This window comes from Zootoca vivipara, chromosome 16 (genome assembly GCF_965207765.1).
Source record: "Zootoca vivipara chromosome 16, rZooViv2.hap1.1, whole genome shotgun sequence".
In the NCBI taxonomy this organism is placed as follows: Eukaryota; Metazoa; Chordata; class Lepidosauria; order Squamata; family Lacertidae; genus Zootoca; species Zootoca vivipara.
Window position 1 is genome coordinate 23,814,693 of NC_142599.1, and position 19,367 is coordinate 23,834,059.

General features: G+C 49.6%; 1 protein-coding gene and 1 pseudogene across 1 annotated transcript in view; both read right to left on the reverse strand.

The window, feature by feature from the left end:
• Positions 1 to 1,543: 1,543 nt before the first annotated feature.
• Positions 1,544 to 19,367, reverse strand: part of MAP3K11 (mitogen-activated protein kinase kinase kinase 11) — a 43,244-nt gene continuing 25,420 nt past the window's right edge. The window contains exons 2-10 of the mRNA XM_035099353.3: positions 16,816 to 16,996; positions 14,291 to 14,439; positions 13,942 to 14,117; positions 11,295 to 11,535; positions 9,854 to 9,967; positions 8,393 to 8,519; positions 6,991 to 7,076; positions 4,380 to 4,724; positions 1,544 to 3,339 (exon numbers count right to left, since the gene is read on the reverse strand). Of these exons, the coding sequence (XP_034955244.3) occupies positions 2,900 to 3,339; positions 4,380 to 4,724; positions 6,991 to 7,076; positions 8,393 to 8,519; positions 9,854 to 9,967; positions 11,295 to 11,535; positions 13,942 to 14,117; positions 14,291 to 14,439; positions 16,816 to 16,996 (1,859 nt within the window). The 3' untranslated portion in view covers positions 1,544 to 2,899. The remainder of the gene's footprint in view (positions 3,340 to 4,379; positions 4,725 to 6,990; positions 7,077 to 8,392; positions 8,520 to 9,853; positions 9,968 to 11,294; positions 11,536 to 13,941; positions 14,118 to 14,290; positions 14,440 to 16,815; positions 16,997 to 19,367) is intronic.
• On the reverse strand, positions 11,700 to 12,290 carry LOC118076523 (large ribosomal subunit protein eL21 pseudogene; annotated as a pseudogene).

Here is a 19,367-nt window from a genome sequence, read left to right on the forward strand (position 1 = left end):
GGACACGACTGGACCTGATGGTCAGGGGCCCCTTTACCTTTACCTAGAACGTGCCAGGGAAGGGGCAACTGTGCTACCCGCCCCCCTTCTGACCCACCTCCACAAGTAGAAGGGTGATATTCATGAAAGGGGGGTGTTCTGTAGTCATGGTGGGGCCTCTGTGTATTTCAGAACCTCTGAAAATCATGGTTATAAAACACACAGGAAGCCTCGAGTATTGGGAGTCTACAAGGCCATATTGTCACTCAACTTGCCTCTGGCAGTGATTTTTTTTGGGGGGGGGGGTAGCTAGCACACTCACCCCTTCGTTTTTAACAACTTTCAAGCGTTTTATAGTGATTTGACCCTCTTGGCCCGGCCCTTCAACTTTCTTTTTTTAACCAATTTCCTCATTTTGAGGAACTTCCTCTTTTGAAATCAAACGTGGCTGTCTTAGGTTTTCTTGGCAATTGGAGAGTTACATGGATATTTAATTTAATAGTGTTAAGAGGGGCAGGTGGGGCTCGTCAGCCTGGGAAGCTAGCCCATCTAGGCGAAGGAAAACTCTGCCCTTAAACCTCTGCTGCCTTATGGGATATTTTCAGGAGGAGAAAAGGCTAAGGGGCAAACCTTACACAAATTGAGTCCAGTCCTGGGCATCACTCAGGATAAAATCCAGCGTCACAACACCAGCTGTCATTTTAGGGTATAGGAGTCAACTCCTAAGGGCCAAGGTCCCTTCGCCCCCTCCTCCTCCGACAAAATATTTAACCACTCTTGGAATCTTTCTTGGCCTGTGGCATATACTCCAGCCGAGTTTCTAACACTCTGCTTTTAAAGAACTTCCCTATTCCCCTCCCAATTCTCAGCTACAATACTCAGTGCCCTGTGAAGAAGAAGAAGAGTTTGGATTTGATATCCCGCTTTATCACTACCCGAAGGAGTCTCAAAGCGGCTAACATTCTCCTTTCCCTTCCTCCCCCACAACAGACACCCTGTGAGGTGGGTGGGGCCAAGAGACTTCAGAGAAGTGTGACTAGCCCAAGGTCACCCAGCAGCGGCATGTGGAGGAGCGGAGACGCGAACCCGGTTCCCCAGATTACGAGTCTACCGCTCTTAACCACTACACCACACTGGCTCTCACTGTGGCTGGTTGTTATTACATGAGGGGAATAGGGGTCTCCTAACAACTCTGAGCACCCTAAACAAACTACCCTTCCTTTGTGGGAGGAAACCGTGACTGTTTAAAGTTGTGTCGTAGTGCTTTGAATGGGAATGTGGCCGAAGTCTCAAGTTATCACAAATGCAGGCATGGAATAAGACAAGGCTGCTGTTTTGACTCTTGCAGATGCCAGTCACCAGATTAAACACGGAAGGAGTTTGCTCTCTGTCTCTCACCCTGACCCACACCCACCATAGCTGCCAAGTTTTCCCTTTTCTCGCGAGGAAGCCTATTCAGCATAAGGGAAAATCCCTTTAAAAAAGGGATAACTTGGCAGCTATGACACCCACTGTTAGGGAGGTGTTGCAGACCCCCTTTATGGACCATGGGAGACACACGGAATGGAGGCAGCAATCAGAGGTTTATTTGGTCTCATTTCACAGGCTTGGCCCGTCACAAGTTGAGATTGGGCCTGACACAGGTGGCTCCCTCGTGGAGCGGAAGAAGGGGCACGAGGGAACCTGGCACTCACGTGTGAATTTCAAGTAGGGTGGGGAGAGGGGAGAGGCGGACACAGTAGAATTGCACATTCAAAGTGCTAGTGGCTGTCAGGCTCCAACCAGGCAGAAGCACTGCTTTTTTTGTTGCAAGTGCGGCCCAGTGCAAGACATTCTTTGCTTTCCTCTTACACGTCCACGTCAAAAGACAGTCACAAGCAGGTGGGGCAATCTGGCTCCAGTGTGTACCCCCACTCTGGGCTATCTCCTCTCATGCTTGTGTAACGTGGCTCGCTCTTGAATGCTGCAGAGCATCCTCAGACCTGCTTGGGTCAAGATAGCTGTGGCAGGCTCCCCTCCTTGCATAAACCGGGAGGCGCGACGCCCGTCTTGGGGACAAAGGATACAGAGAAAGGAGAGTGGAGTCTTGCTTGCTTCACAGGCTCTCCATGCCAGCCTTGGCCAACTTGGGAGTGTGCCAGATGTTTTGGACTACAACTCCCATCAGCACTTGCTGGCTGTGGGATGATGGGAGTTGTCCAAAACATCTGGAGGGCTCCAGGTTGGATAAAGCTGCTCCACCTTAGTGGAGGGAGAGCCACTAAGGCCTAGATATGGCAGGGTGGAGCTGTGCCCCTCAAGGTGAATGGAGAATTGGTACGCAATGAAGATAATAGCTGCCAGCGAGCGAGCCTGGCCAACGCGGGGGTCGTGGAAGCCCCACAAGCCATTCCAGCAAAGGTGGAGGAGAGGAGAGTGGCTTGCCAGAGTGGGTCTGACCGGTTAGTGTTCATTACATGGAGGGGCGTGAGAAAGGGCTCTCCGCTCTCCCTCACCCCCACCCCCTGCCCAATATACACAACCCCTCATCACTTCCGTGGGGCACTCAATACTATCCCGTGGTTTGACATCCCTGAAGGAATTGGCTGAGAAAGAAGCAAAGTCTTCCCAACACTGTTGAGGTTAAGGCGCTCAGTGAATGGAAAGGGGGGGGGAGGAAGGGAAGAAGGTACTCAGGTGTGTGGGGTGTGGGGGTATGCCCCCACACCTCCCCCCTACAGCGTGGGAAAATCCCCCTCTCCCCCTTTGACAGCGATTCCCGCCTCCCCTTTCGACAGCGAGCCCATGCTCCCAGCCTTCGACTACATGTGCAGCCTCATGTCCAATCACAGTTGAGCGTGGGGTTCAAAGTTCAAGGCGCCAACTTCCTGAACGAAAAGGTGCTTCGGGAAGGCGGGACCTCCTTCTTTTGCTTTCCCCTTCACTTTGGAGCCGTCCGTCCTTGAGCGGTTGCAGCTGCTGTCCACCACGGCAGCTCCTCTTCGGGCGGGAGCGGGCGGGAGGTCTGGCGCGGCAACGGAGAAGGGCTGAGCCGCCCCGCTGGAGCCAATCTGGACGCAACGAGGAAGGGGTCGGGGGTGGCTGGCGCTGTTGGCTCCCTCGGGGCTGAAAAGTCCCCACAGGCAAAGGGATCGGGAGCTGCAAAAGGATTGGTGCTTTCAGGAACCAGTGGCTTGAACTGGCGCGGCCCCAGGCGAGGGGACTGGACTGGGGAGGAACGGGCCCCAGAAGACACAAAGCTCCAGGGGTCGATGCGGCTGCGGACAGGAGAAGGGCGGGGCCTGGAGATGAGGCTGGCGTGGGGGGAGGGGCGTGGGGAGCGGGGGCTGCGGGGGGAGGAGGGAGAAGGGAGAGCACCATCTGTAAGGAACAGAGAACATAAGCACACGTTAGCCATGGTGCCTTTAACTCCAGAGGCGTAGCAAGCCCAGGTGGTACCCGGCGCGGAATTTTTTTTGTCACCCCCCCCCCCCAACGGCTCTGGCTCAAAGTGAAAAACATGAATTGCAAAAAAACACTAGAGCTTACAGAACAAAACCGACCAGATATGAAATCAGCATTGAAAGAACATATAAGAACAGTTGAAAAATCTCATGCAACAGAAAATTTTAAAAAAATGTTCCCCAGCACGCGCCGAGTGTCACCCTCCCCTCCAGGGTGGCACCTGGGGCGACCCGCCCCCCCCTTGCTACGCCACTGCCTAACTCAAGTGGAAAGAAACCCTGGGGGGAACTGGAATCTGGTTGTGAAACTTCAAAAAACTATATTCAGCCATGCTGCCACCTTTTACGCTGGTTTAACACCCAGAGATTTGGCTACGGCCTCCATCCTACGAAAACAGGAAGCTATGATACCCCCCAAAGAATCCTGGGAGCTGTAGTCTGTTAAGGATGCTCAGAGTTGTTAGGAGACCCTTATTCCCCCTCACAGAATCACAGGGAATTCTGGGAATGGTAGTTCTGTGAAGGGAATAAGGGGGGTCCTCTAACAATACTCAACTCCCATAATTCCCTGGGGGAAGCCGGGACGGTTTAAAGTGGTAGAATAGCACTTTAACTGCGCCAATGTGGTCCAAGTCCACTGACCCATCTAGCTCAGCATTGCCTACAAGGACAGGTATCAGCTCTCTGGGGCGCAGGCAGGGGGACAATTCCAAGCCCTAGCTGCATAGCTGCCAAGTTTTCCCTTTTCTCGCGGGGAAGCCTATTCAGCATAATGGAATTTCCCTTAAAAAAAGGGATAACTTGGCAGCTATGTAGCTGGAGATGACAGTGGGGGCTGACCCAGGAGCTGCCTGCCTGTCTGCAAAGTGTCTGCTCAGCCTCTGAGCTGCAGCCCTCATCTGCACCAGCTCAACCCCGCCCCTCTGCAGCCTCCTAAATTCTCCTGCCAGGACTTACCCCATTTCTGGGTTTTGTTCCCTCGGCCTTCCACAAGTCTCGGGATCTTGGGTGACATCTGGATCCAGAGGGGAGGCAAGGTCCCCCTGTTGCCCCCAGAGGCCACATCGACGAGGAGATCCGTAGGAGGTTCCTCCTTGCACAGCTCCACCTGGACGGTGGGGGTGGACTCTTGCGGAGGGGAGGGTGGCGGGGGCTCCTGGAGGGCGGACGGAAGCTCTCGGCCCAACCCGAGAGAAGCAAGCAAGGCTGTTCCCCGAAGCAGGGCCCGCTGGATGAGTCGGGGGGCACTGGGGCGTTCTGGGACTGGGTCCTCGGTTTCCGGGGAGTCGACTGGAACACTGCCTGTTAGGGTAAGAAAATTGTAAAGTCAAACCACAACCTGACATAGTGTTACAAACTTAAGTCCCCACTTTGCCCACTTAAGTACCCAATTAAGTCGCCACTCAGTTGGGGGTGGGGCAGCACAAAATGTGGGGTTTGCGGCACCAAACCAGCAGACTGTCTTGGCACTGGTTTGAAGTCAATCGGACAAAGGTTGGGTTTGGGGGTCATTTAATAATGACCCCGATTTGAGTGTCAATTGCTCAGTTTGTAGGCTGGTACAAAATGCGGGGCTTGCGGCACAAAACCGACGCTATACCTGGGCACCTGCTTGAAGTCAACTGGACAAAGTTGGATTTGTTGGCATTAACTTGTGACCCCAATTTGTCAATGACTCTTTTTTTTTTGGAGGGTGGTGGTGGCATGAAACACAGGGTTTGCGGCACAAAACAGCACTAAAACTAGCACTAAACAGTTTTTTTTGGGGGGGGGGAATCTGGAATTTTGCAGGGTCACACATAACTGAAGTTCCCTGTTGCCTCTTCAGCTTCTGACACCTCCCCCCCCCTCCAGTCTTCTCCCTCTTGCCATTCATCACCATCCCACCACCAATTCCCTGGCCTTGAGCCTTCTTCCCTTGGGGGTTCCCCAGCTGATGCCTCCCACCACTCCTCTGCCTCCAGCCAGTCCATACATTCCATCCTGACCTGGAAATGCCCAGGATAGAACCTGTTTCCTTCTGCATGCAAAGCTGGAGTGCTTCCACTGAGTTAGAGCCCTTCTCACAGGCATATGCTGACACCACTCCCTCTGTATCTATTGTTAAGGTTGTGAGTGCTATTGCTTATGTCAGGGGTTTGCAAACTTTTTCAGCAGGGGGTCCCTCAGACCTTGTGGGGGGCCGGACTATACAGTAGTACCTCTACTTACAAATAACTCTACTTACGAATGTTTCTACTTACGAACGGAGCTCCGTCCGCCATCTTGGATGCGGTTTAGATAGGATTTTTTCTACTTACGAATTTTTAGATAGGGTTGCTTCGACTTACAAATTTTTTCTCCCAGTGCATTCCTATGGGATTCAACTTACAAATTTTTTCAACTTACAAATGTGTGTTCGGAACGCATTAAATTCGTAAGTAGAGGTACCACTGTGTATATATATATATATGTATGTGTATGTATGTATGTATATATATATGACGACGACGACGAATGAATTCCTATGCCCCACAAATAACCCAGAGATACATTTTAAATAAAAGGACACATTCTACTCATGTAAAAACACACTGATTCCCGGATCGTCCGCAGGCCGGATTTAATTTGCCTACCCATGGTTTATGTCAGGGGTCAGCAACCTTTTTCAGCCGGGGGCCGGTCCACTATCCCTCAGACCATGTAGTTGGCATTACACATTCTACTCATGTAAAAACATGCTGATTCCCGGACCGTCCGTGGGCCAGATTGAGAAGGTGATGGGCCTTAGGTTGCCTACCCCTGGTTTATGTAGTCAAATTGACACCTCCTGACATAGAAGAGGGAAGTGTCGACAGGTTTGGGCACACCTCAAGTCTTGCAGAAGTACCCCATTTTTTAAAAAAAACACTTTAGAAAATTTGTAAGGGGAACCCAAAATACCACAGACTGTGAACTGTTGAAGTCATCGCCACATTCTACGTTTAAAGCACATAGCTCCAAGAAACCTGGGAGTTGCAGTTTAGCCCTTAGAGAGCTCTAATTCCCATCAGGTATGGCACTGGACCACCTGGATGAAGCTCTTGTGGACCACTGGTGATTCAGCAGACTACCGTTTGGAAAGTCCTGTTGGCATGCAACAGCTGTGGGAAAACTATATCTGGGGCAGCTCCTATGTGTCAGATTTAGCTCAGCAAAGAAAAGGGGGAAACTCCCAGGTTCCAGGTGTTCATTTTATTCCAGGGGCAGTATAAACATGCCAGGTAACGGGAAATGCATGTAAAGCAGCGATGGGGCGCCTCTTTCGCCCATGTAGGTGGGGCTGAAGGACGGCACCCGCGATTCCCCTTTGGCCCAGATGCAACTTTTCCTGCCTCATTTCATAGATATGATGCCGAGGTGTAGGGCAGTTGGGCAATGCTTGGCCAAAATGGGTCAAATGAGAAAGGCCTGGTGGGCCCTAAAAGGCCCTTGGGCCAGAGGTTCCCGACTCCAGATATAAAGCACAGGCTCTATTACTGAGCTACAGCTCCTCAGGGGAAACAATTCAGGAGACAGAACAGGGCAAAAAACCCTGAAAAGCGCTCACCGTTTGGGCTGGGCTGGGTCTGTTCAGGAACGGGCAGCTCCTCTGGCTCCATGTACCACGTCGTTTCTTCTAGCCGCGACCTTCTCCTGCGAGGGGGACAAGAAAGGGTTTGCAACCTGTTCAGGGGATGTGTACGTGTCAGGAGCAAGTCAGCAATATAAAACACCGGCGTCAGTGAAACTAACTCTGCAGTCAAAGAAATCAAAACAGCACAGGCCTAGTGGTCACAGTTACCCTTCCCAATAAGTCTTGCTTCTATGAGGCAAGGAGTGAAGGTCCCTGCCTTCCTACCTCTCTCAAAGACTCTCCCCGCTCCCCAAACAACTTGAGCAGGGGTCCCCAAACTACGGCCCCCGGGCCGGATGCGGCCCAATCGGCCTCCCAATCCGGCCCGCGACGACCCCCGCCGCCCGCTGCCGCCGCCCGCTCTTACGGCGCGCGGCGCGGCGAAGATCTTAAAAATCGGCAAAAAATCGCCAAAAATCCTTTGTGCGCATGCGTATGGGCCTCTCCCGACCCAGAAGAGGTCATTTCCGATGCACTTCCGGGTCGGGGGAGGCCCATACGCATGCGCACAAGCGATTTTTGGCGATTTTTCCCCGCCCGTGTGCGTGTGCGCACGGGCGCGCACTCCCCCGCCCTCCGGCCCGCCGCGCGCACACTCCCCTGCCCTCCGGCCCACTGCGCGGTAAGTCTGGGGACCCCTGAACTTGAGGCTCCTTTGCCTTGCATGTCTTTGCTGTGCCCTCAATATTCCTCTCTTGTGTTTGGGGAGACCGGGGGGAGGTCACAGCAGGAGGGGGAGACTCCCTGGATTCTTCAGCAGCCAGCTTCATTGCTGCCTCTTGACCCCACTCTGCTTCTGCCTCCAATTTTGGGCTGTTCTCTGCCACAGCCTCTTCCTGCTCACTAAACCCTGTTGCCTCTTCTGCTTCCGACACCTCCTCCTCCTCCCATCTGCTCCCTCTTCTCCCTCTGACCATTCATTGTCCTCCCACCACCAATCCCCTTCTTCCCCTGGAGGTTCCCCAGCTGGTGCCTCCCACCGCTCCTCTGCACCCAGCCAGTCTGTGACAGTACAGCCTGCTCCCGTCATTAAGACCTACGATGCTGCCTCATGCTGAGTCGGCCTGTTCATCCATCTAGGCCAGCATTGTCTGCTTTGACTGGCAGCTGCTCTCCAGGGTCTTGGCAGAGAAGGGTCTTCACCATCACCTGCAACTAGATCCTTCTAACTGGAGAGGCTGGGGGATTGAACCCGGGGCCTTCTGCATGCCAAACAGGTACTCTGCCACTGAGTTGCAGTCTTTTCTTTTAACCCAGGCACCCCTATTCTCTAAAATTGGCCAGGCAGGGCAAGCAAGCAAGGGAATAGGGGGAGAAGGGAAAGGCTGCCCCCTACCTGCCATTCTGCGTACTGCTCTCACATGGTTTGGGGGAACTGGAGCTCTTTGTGCGGCCATTGCAAATCTCGTCCCCTCGACGCGGCGACTGGCGACCCCAGTTTCGATCATTTTCACTTGGCTCCACTGCAAAGGGTGGGGTGGGAGGGCAAAGAGAAACAACTTTTCCCACTTTATCCTTTTTTGATGTTGTTCTGTTTTCTACATAGCTACTATTTCTTGTTTCTTCTTTTTTGTGTCTTATCTTACTCCGTGGACGCCATTTTTTTTTATTTTTCAATAAAGAATATAAAATAAAAAAGAAAGGGGTACATGTATTAAATGGCACTTTTGCACACAAACCTTAACTGGTTTAAACCATAATTGCTTCCTCCTCTTAGGAACAGTTAGAATTTGGAGCCTGCCCTGCAAAACTAAAGAACTACAACTCCCAGAGTTCCCTCGGGGGAAAGCCACTCCCTCAGGGGATTGCAGCTCCATCCAGAACTGGTCATATGCCACCTCTCTGAAACAGAATTGTTGTGTCATGGCTAAGATTCAGTTTATTGGCTTGCACAAAATCCACGTACCAGGCTCAGCTGTTCCCTAAGAAGAATATCACAAGAGCCTTGCTGGATCAGACCAAAGGCCCATTTGGGATTCTGCTTGCTCAGTGACCAAACTGATGCCCTTTGGAAGCCCACAAGGAGGATCTGAGAGCCACAGCACACTTCCCCACCTGCAATTACCAGCTGGTGGTGTTCAGAGGACTGATTATCCTGTAGGTAGCACATAGCCCTTGTTCCTAGCAGCCACTGATGGCCTCATCCTCCCTGAATTTGTCTAATCCCCCTTTAAAGACATCCAAGCAGCCGACGCTCACTGCTTCCTGCAGCAGTGAGTTCCAGGGTTTAACTACGCACTGTGTGGAATACTTCCTTTGGTTTGACCGGAATTTTCCAACGTTCAATTTTCATTTGATGCTCCCGAATTTTAGTTATAATAAGGGAGAAAAAAGTATTTGTAGCCACTTTCTTTACACCTCACATAATTTTATACACCCGCTAACGCAGGCATCCCCAAACTGCGGCCCTCCAGATGTTTTGGCCTACAACTCCCATGATCCCTAGCTAACAGGACCAGTGGTTGGGGAAGATGGGAACTGTAGTCCAAAACATCTGGAGGGCTGAAGTTTGGGGATGCCTGCGCTAACGTGTCTCCCTGCCCCCTTACTTGCCTTTTCTCGTAACTTAAAAGCCCCAGATGTTGTAACCTTTCCTTATAAGGGAGTTGCTCCAATCTCTTGATCATTTTGGCAGCCCCTTTATGCCTCACCTGACAAGAAGCAGACCTTTATGTCATTTCACTTCAAAATCGCCCGCAAACAGCCAGGATTTGGTTGGGGTTAACTAGAGGAAATCTGAACACACCTGATTCCATTTGCTCCACTTCTACACCTCCCCCCAATAAATGTTACTTACATCGGATAGCTCGGAGTCGTTGGAAGGGAGGGGAGCCACCTGCCCCCACCTCCAGGCAGTCCTTCCTTTTGTCCAATCCAGGAGAAGCCATTACTGTAATGCGATGCTTAAAATCTGAAATAAGGAGGGGGGGCATGAATTACCCAGTAGCACCATCTGTAACAATGCACAGTTTAAAATGAATTTGATCTAGAAAAGGCCATCTCAGAAGTCGAGGCTCTGTCAATGTTCCAAAGTTTGGGCTCATGGTTCTTCATCCCCATCACTGAACTTAGGACTGGCAACAGGTGTTTTTGTTTGAAAATTGTTTAACAACATCAGTTAACAAACATGGATACATATGCTATAATGTTATTGTTTTAGTTCAGGCATGTCCAACAGGTAGATTGTGATCTACCAGTAGATCACTGAACGTCTGTGGTAGATCACTGGTAGATCACTGGCTCCCCTCAAAGAAACTCAACAACTTTTGACTGCCCAAAAAAAGCTCAACAACTTTGACCTGAACCCCTAAAAAACGGCTTCCCTCCCTAAAAAAACCTCAACAACCTGAACCCCCCAAAATGGGGTAGATCACTGCCTCTTTTTAACTCTGTGAGTAGATTTTAGTTAAATAAATGGTTTAAATTGTTATTAAGGAAATTATTATTTTTCTCCTTCCAATAAAGTACAGCAGAAAAGTTGTCTAAATATAAACAGTTAACTTATTAAACCTCATGATAATTTCATAATTATCTGTCTATGTATAACCAAATCAGTAATTTTTGATATAACTGTAAAAACCACTCTGAAAATTATTATTATTCCAAAAACGAAACCTTTACCTGGTTGTAAATATTAAGATGATAACGACAATAACGAATCCTTCTATTAAAAAAAATGATTTAAAACAAAGTCTTACTGACTAGTGATTTAAATCGTGATTTAAACCAACTCTTACTGACTAGTGATTTAAAATGATTTGATTTAAATCAAGTCCACCCTGGTTGAAATTACAGTGGCATCTCTACTTACGAATTTAATGCGTTCCAAACGCACATTCGTAAGTAGAAAAAAATTGTAAGTCGAATCCCATAGGAATGCGTTGGGAGAAAAAAATTCGTAAGTCGAAGCAACCCTATCTAAAAATTCGTAAGTAGAAAAAATCCTATCTAAACCGCATCCAAGATGGCGGACGGAGCTCCATTCGTAAGTAGAAACATTCGTAAGTAGAGGTACCACTGTAATACGTTAGATGTGTCTATTAACTTCAGTGGGTCTACTCTAAGTAGGACTAGCACTGGATACAATTGCCTTGAGTCCCGTCAGGGTATAAATAAACAAACCACAACTACAACAACCCTATGTTCCTAGAAGGCCTGTTGTCAAGACACCCCTTCCAACCAAGAGTCATCCTTGACGGGAACCCTTGCCCTCTGCCTGGTCCCCCCGTGGGCCCTACCAAGTGGCATGCTGATGTGCTCACTGTCCCTTCCTTTCAGCTTGTTCCTCTTGAAGGTCCCCTTCCGCTTCTTGACATAGGGACGCTCCCGGTTCATCTGCTGAATGAGGAGGCTCAGCTCCCGCTCAAAGACTTCCAGCTCCCACTGCGCCAGCTCGTGCTCCCGCTGACGCAGGAACTCCTCCTGGGACTTCTGCTTCAGGGCTGCCTGTTTCAGCTCCTCCTCACGGCTCAGCAGTTCCTGCGAAGAAGGGGGGAAAGGTACGCGTGTGGGTCTGGGCAGAGCAAGAGAGCGAGTATTTGGCTGTTGTAAACCTGCGGGCGACGGAGCTTCCTTTCTCCAATGAGAAGTATCGGGGCCAGAAGCTGACCTAGGCCACATTCGCACCATACCTTTAAAAGCACTTTATTTTTTATAATTTTTTTTTGTCCTCAACATGGTCTTTTATTTTGTTCATATACACTATGCCATAAACTCATATGGAATTGGTTCCAGTAGCTCTGGCTCCTTGCCATAGTTTCTCACAAAGTGGGCTTCTCTTGGAGGAGCAGGCTGGTGTTTTAGTTCAAACCAAATTTCCTTCCCTTCTTTTTTCTTTCTTTCATTTTCCTTCACACGCTGCAAGAAGCTGTCTCTGCTCTTTGAGTGCTTAATATGCTCAATTCGCACATTAATTCTCTTAGCCAGAATCTTGCCCTTAACTTTCTTGTTCACAATAATGCCCCCAAGCATGCTGGGTAATGTTGTATACCCTTCCTGTCTTGCCATGGTAACAGTTGTGGGGCGTGCCTTTCTGAATTGTGCCCATGCCCTTTATGTCAACAATGTCACCCTTCTTATAGATGCGCATGTAGGTAGCGAGAGGGACCGCACCATGTTTGCGAAAGGGTCTTGAGAACATGTAACGTGTCCCCCTCCTCTTCCCCTTGGTGTTGGTCATCTTGACGGTTTACTGCAAGATGGCGTCTGAGGCCAAAAAGCTTTAAAAGCACTTTAGGCAATCATGGCTTCCCCCAAAGAATTATGGGAAGTGTAGTGGAGTGTGCTGAGAGTTATTCCCTTCACAGAGCTACAGTTCCCAGAGTGGTTTAGCAATCCACCCCTCTCCACAGGGAACTCTCAGCACCCTTTACAGACTACAGCTCCCAGGATTCTTTGCGGGAAGCCAGGACTGTCTAAAGTCGTGCCATAGTACATTGAATGTATGGTGTGAACATGGCCTTATACAGTCATACCTCGGGTTGCGAATGTGATCCGTGCGGAAAGCACGTTCACAACCCGCAGCGCCACGTCTGCGCACGCGCACGACGCAATTCGGCACTTCTGCGCATGCACGAGCACCGAAACCCAGAAGTAACCTGTACCAGGTTCGGCGCAGAGCACAACCCGAAAACACCATAGCTGTCAGGTTTCCCCTTTTCTCGCGTGGAAGTCTATTCAGCATAAGGGAATTTCCCTTTTAAAAAGGGAGAACTTGACAGCTGTGGAAAACAGACAACCCGTAGCGTTCACAACCCGAGGTATGACTGTACTAAGTCAGAACATTGGTTCGTGTGGATCAGGTATGGGGAACTTTTGGCCTTCCAGATGTTGCTGAACTACAACTGCCAGCAGCCCCGACAAGCATGGCCAATGGGACCTTTTGTGTGCAAAAGCAGGTGCTCGGCCACTGAGGTATGGCCCTTCCCCAGGACTCCAACTCCCATCAGTCCCAGCCAGCATATGGGCCCTTCCACTGACCTGGGTGAAGGGGTGCACAGAAATTGCTTTCCCACCCATTTTCATTAGTAAACCCCTCACTTGACTTGCAATTCAGAGAGTAAATTCGCCTTCCTTTAATTCAGGGATGTGGAGCCTTTCGCCCTCCGGACGTTGCTGAACCACAACTCCCATGAGCCCCAGCAACGATGGCCAATGGCCAGTGATAATGGGAGTTACAGTAATGTAATATATGAAGGGCCAAAGTTCCCCACCCCTGGTTTAATTACCCACATTTGTTTTTGTCTCCACCCTCACCTTTCTTTGTCTTCTGCTGCCGCCTCCTGGACGTCAACATTTTATCGTCCCAGAATGCCCCAGCTGTGGCGCCGTACTGTGGCTTTCTGGGAAATAAATGGCAGTCACCAACCCTCCCTCCCAGCTAAAAAGAAAGCCCATTCATACTCATTAATTACACTTTATGTTTTTTTCAGAAGCGCTATCAGTCAGTAATACGGGGACACGTGCAAGGTCCCAGTTTCAGGGTGGAATCCTGTGCCCTCATTCTGGGAGAAGATGAATTATCCTTGCATCATATTGGTATTTTAAATATGTATGCTATACCCTTTGTATTTTAAATAAGCGAACGTTTCAATTATCATATTTTTATTCTCTTTTTGTTCTGTTTTAACAGGCCTGTGACCGTATAATAAAAGGAGTGGGGGAATTGACTGATACCTCCAGGCAGTCTTTGCCAACCTGGTGCCCTCTGGATGTTTTGGACGACAGCTCCCATTGGGCTGATGGGAATTGTAGTCCCAGACATCTGGAGGGCGCCAGGTTGGCAAAGGCTGCCTTCAAAAATGTTGCGTTCTGGTACAACGGCAAGATTCTAGGCCCGAACCCTGCCCCGAATGAACGTTCCAGCTCCTCTCGTCTCTCCCTCACCTTTTCCTTGGCACGGAGCTCATCAAACATGTCCTGGATCTCGACTTTCCAATCATCTTGCATGGAGTGGAAGGACTCCTGGGGCATATCATGGAGGACTTGGGTCTCCAGCACCGTCAGTTGGGACAGGATGGATGCAAAAGTGGGGCGCCGGTGGGGGTCCTGCTCCCAGCACTCTGGTGGGACCAACAAGGAAGCGGGAGGGAGACAGACAGAATGCACACAGAGCTCAAACCGGTGCCAGAAATGGGTAGCCTCCCTGGGTCAACCCTTTCCCACCTTCTTTGCAAGGCATCCCACCTCGCGGTGGAATCCCTTAGTCCCGCCTCCTTTACTGCTTCCTGCTTACCTGCCATGAGACGTGCAAAGGGTTCTGGGCAAGTGGACGGGATAGGAAGTGTCAGCTTGTTCACAGCGACCCCATAGGCCACGGCAAGGCCATCGATGCCCCTGTACGGAACTTCGCCAGTGAGAAGCTCCCAAAGGAGTACCCCATAGCTGGAGGGAAAAGGACAAGGGAGAGCAGGCTAAATTCTACGGTGCTGTTGAGCCACCCAGAATCCCCGCTTGCAGGGTGATATTCTGCTGCCCTCTCAAAACAGGCCAAACAGTGGAGCTCTAGGCTTCCCTCCTCTCCTGGTCTTTGCAGGGGAGGGGGGTGGGAATTATAAAGTCCCTCCTCTTGAATCTTATCCAGACATAGAGCGTTCCACTCTGTCCCCTTCCAGTTGATCTATTCCAGCTGGTCCATACTAGAACTCCAAGAACTAGTGCCGGATGTCTTTTTCCTCCTCCTTCCCAATCTATTTTCCTTTTGTGCAATGTTTCTGAGGGGAGTTTTTAATGTTTGATGTTTTATTATGCTTTTAGATTTGTTGGAAGCTGCCCAGAGTGGCTGGGACAACCCAGTCAGATGGGTGGGGTACAAATAATAAAAACAACAACAATTTAGCTTGTAAGCCTGAGGGCAGAGACTCTTTTATCTATATAAATAAAAATGTAAATGTCCGTTTGTACAAAATCTCCGAAGTTCTTGACCGATTGCTTTGAAATTTTGACACGTTCTAGTCGAATACGGGAGTGTTTGCATATAATTAGATTGTATAGATGTCACACCTGTGACAGGTAAAAATATGGTTTTTTTGGAAGAACAGTGCCATCTATTGGACGTCAAAGCAACACACGCTATAGTAAATTTTTTACTCCCAGGACACCTTGGGGTACACGGTGGCATCCTTCCGGTGCGAGCGCGCAAAGGGTACTGGGAGTGGGTGGCCGGCGGCTCCTTCTGGGAGAGTGGGGGCCGGATCCTGTCCCTTCGCCGCCGCTGCCTCTCCTCTCCCCCCCCCCGCCCTCGACATGTCCACCTTCGATAAGAGACTGCACCTGGACCACCTGCCCCCTCGCCCACCGGGATCCGCCGGGGGAACCGCCCAGGCCCTCCCCAAAATGTGCATACAATATGCGAGGGGGAGAGAGGGGTCGGGGTGGAGGGTGACGTAACATGGGGGGAAGATGATGTCACGCGCCGGGGGCAACAGAGAGAGGGGTGTCATGAGCCTCTCCTGGGAAACTGGGACCCTGACTAAGCCACAGCCAACGCGTGGTCGGGTACAGCTAGTTATTGATATTTGTAAGCCACCCGGGGGTCTTTCCCCTCAGTTAATTAGCAGGGCTAAACGGCAAGCAAACATGTACCTGGAAAGTGAAGCCCATCTCTTTACGCTTACTTGAGACGGATGCTTGCGATCGAGACTTCGAGCTGCAAGCTCACAAGGGGTTTTTTGCACCACACCCATGATGGGCAATGAAAAATGGTTTCAGTCACTTGTTACCCAATGTCCTGTCCTGTGTATGCCCCCTGTGGTCACATTCACAACATACATTTAAAGCACTGGGATACCAGTTTAAACAGTCTTGGCTTTTCTCGAAGAATCCTGGGAGCTGAGAGTTGTTCGGAGGCCCCTATCCCCTTCCTTGAGCTACAGTTTCCCAGAGTTCCCCACGAAGAGGAATTGATTGGTAAACCGCTATGAGAAGTGTAGCTCTGGAACAGAGGTCTCCTAACAACGCTCGCCACCCTTCCCACTTTCCCAGGATTCTTTGGGGGGGGAAAACAAAACTATTTAAAAGTGGCATCAGAGCGCTTTAAATGTATGGTGCGAAGGAGGCCTGTTTCTGCCTGCCTCTATCTTACACAAACGTACACTGCCTGGCTTCAGCGTTGCCCAAACCTGGACCTGGAGTGTTCTTGGCGGAGGAACAAGGGGAGCAGATCCGGCCCCACAGCAGATATCCACATTACCAATTACCGTGAGGACCTGATAGGGATCCCCGCACCAACTGGCTGACTCTCAGACCCTCCAGTCTCCCTCAGGGCCACGGGAGATGGCAAGGCAGTCAGCAGCTTCAGAGTTGCTGTCAAAGTGCCTGGCTAGCTGCATGTGAGGAGGGGGAAGTGCATGTCAGCACCTGCCTGGATCAGGACCTGGCTGAGAGCCAGAAAGGGCTGGAACCTCCAGCTCCCAGACGAACCCTCAGTCTGAGCTGCTTCCCTTTCGAAGCTCCAAACCACGCCTGAAAGGTGTGTGTGTGTGTGTGTGTGTAAGAGGGGAGACTCTTTTCTTACACACATGCAGAATTTTGCTTCCTTTACCTGCCGTGGACTTCCATGGACCCTTGGAATTTTAACACTTTGAGCGAGAATGTGAAGAGCGTGTTAGTAAACTGGGACTCTGACACGGTTTTCAAAACAGGGTGTTCTGCTTTGGCAAGGGAGGTGTACCAGGACAAAACGGGTCCTTGCTTTTCCCTGCACATTTGGGCTCCAAGGCCAAGACCCAACCTTAGACGGGGCCCACCCCACCCTCTCACCTCCAGACATCGCTGCCCCGGGAGAAGGTGGAGCTTTTGATGACCTCCGGTGCCATCCAGGCGTAGGTGCCCGCCGCGCTCATTTTGGTCGTCTTGTGCCACTCGCGGGCCAGCCCAAAATCGGTGATCTTCAGCGTCTTCCCACTCACATCTCCATCATCCGCATATTCCGCCAGCAGGACTGAGGGGAGAAAAGAAACAGACATGGGATTCTGAGGGAAGCCAGTGAAGGAGGTTGGAGGCCTCCATCCAGGAAGACACATCAGAGAGGCCTAACCGGGCCAAAACTTCCCTGGCCCTCGTTGCTCATAACCTGGAAGCCTTTCCTTAAAATTCCCCATGTACACCTGAGGGGTTAATCAGGAGTGAGTATAAGACACCCTTCATATGCTCAGAGTGCCTTTGTCACAAGCATAATGAAATACTTTTTCTCCAGTTAACACGGACATCTACCATTGCCCCATCATGATAATAATTTTGTGTGGCGCCACCTTTTTCTCTCCAAAGAACTCAAGGTGACATATGGACTTCTTCCCCTCTCAAGCTTATACTCTCACAACAACCCTATGAGGCGGGCCAGGACGGGTGATAGTGACTGGCCCAAAGTCACCTGCTGAGCTTCATGGCTGTGTTAAACCCTGGTCTCCCATGTCTTAGGCCATAGGAATTTGTCTTAATGCTGAGATAGGACATGGACCCAACATTGGTGGGATGGAAAGTTAAGGGTACACTTTTATTTTTTAAGGCTATTTGGGTTTTAGCACATTATCTTAATAAATATTGGGGGAGGGGTAAATAACAAGTTAAAGGTGCTTAATGGACTTCAGCATACTGGATCACACAACCTTTGTAGGGAAGTTTTTAATGTTTAATGTTTTATTGTGTTTTTGTATATGCTGGAAGCAGCCCAGAATGGCTGGGACAACCCAGTCAGATGGGTGGGATACAAACAAACAAACAAACAAACAGCAACAGCTTAAAACAGGCATCCCCAAATTGTGGCCCTCCAGATGTTTTGGCCTACAACTCCCATGATCCCTAGCTAACAGAACCAGTGGTCGGGGAAGATGGGGATTGTAGTCCAAAACATCTGGAGGGCCGAAGTTTGGGGGTGCCTGGCTTAAAGGGAACTTAAATTACAAAGGCTGACAGCCTTTTGTGACAGCCCTCTGGAGTACTGCCATTTTGTTTTGTTTATTATTATTATTATTATTATTATTATTATTATTTTGTGTGTGTGTGTGTGTGTGTATACACACACTGTATATTCCGGCGTATAAGCCGACTGGGCGTATAATATGACCCCCAACTTTTCCAGTTAAAATATAGAGTTTGGGATATACTCGCTGTATAGGAAATACGACCCAGCGTATAAGATGACCCCCGACTTTTGAGAAGATTTTCCTGGGTTAAAAGGTAGTCTTATACGCAGGAATATAAAGTGTGTGTGTGTGTGTGTGTGCGCGCGCGCACATACGGTACATACATACATATATACAGTGTATATATATATATATATATATATATATATATATATATACATACACACAGTATATATAAAGTATATATACAGTGTATGTGTGTGTGTGTGTGTGTGTGTGTGTATATATATATATATATATATATATATATATATATATATATATAAATAATTTTCTGTTTTACAATTTTAAATACGCCTTTAAACATCCTTAAAATATTAATGACTTCCATTCTTCTTTCCATGGTTCATGTTGCACATCACAAATCCCTGCATATCTTACAAAAACAAAAACATTCCGTATTCCATTATTGCATCCACCAAAACCTATTTACACTGTTTAATTTATCTTAATGCTTCCAGCACTTTCAGCTGTACACAGTTATTTCCAATATATTCAATAAACGTTTTCCAATCTTCTTTAAATGTATGTTCTCCTTGTTGTCTTGTTCTCCTTGTTAAGTCTGCAAAGCTGCGTATATTCTGCCAGCTTATGTTGCCATTCTGGAGTACAGTACTGCCCTTTTGGTGGCTACGGGGTTATGATTTGGCTACTAGCCACAATGGCGATATGTTACACATGCTATTGTGGGCACTATATGCCTCCAAACACTGGTTGCTGGGGATCACGGCTGCTGCACTTGGGTTCCTGCTTGTGAACTTCCCACAGACATCTGGTTGGCCGCAGTGAGAACAGGATGCCGGGCAAGATAGGCCTGATCCGGCAGAGCTGTCCTGAAATTCTTATTGCTGCACTATGTGGCAATCGGTCCCTGGGAAGGAACCCTTGTCAGCACCTCCCTGGCACAAAAGGAGCTTCCTGTGCTGGCAGCTTCTGCCCACGCTGCCAAGCTTCCTCCATGCACTTGGCACACACACAGAGCATGGAAACTGCGCCAGGGCGAGGCAGAAGCAGTCACGCTCCTCTGCGCTAACCTACTAAACCCAACTCAGAACTTCACAGGCAAAAGAACCCAGGAGTCCTGGCTCCGCGCCCCAATGGTCCAAAAAGCTGGCACACACCCCCCCCCCCAATCACTACTCTTCAAAGTAGGGAGATGAAATAATTTTG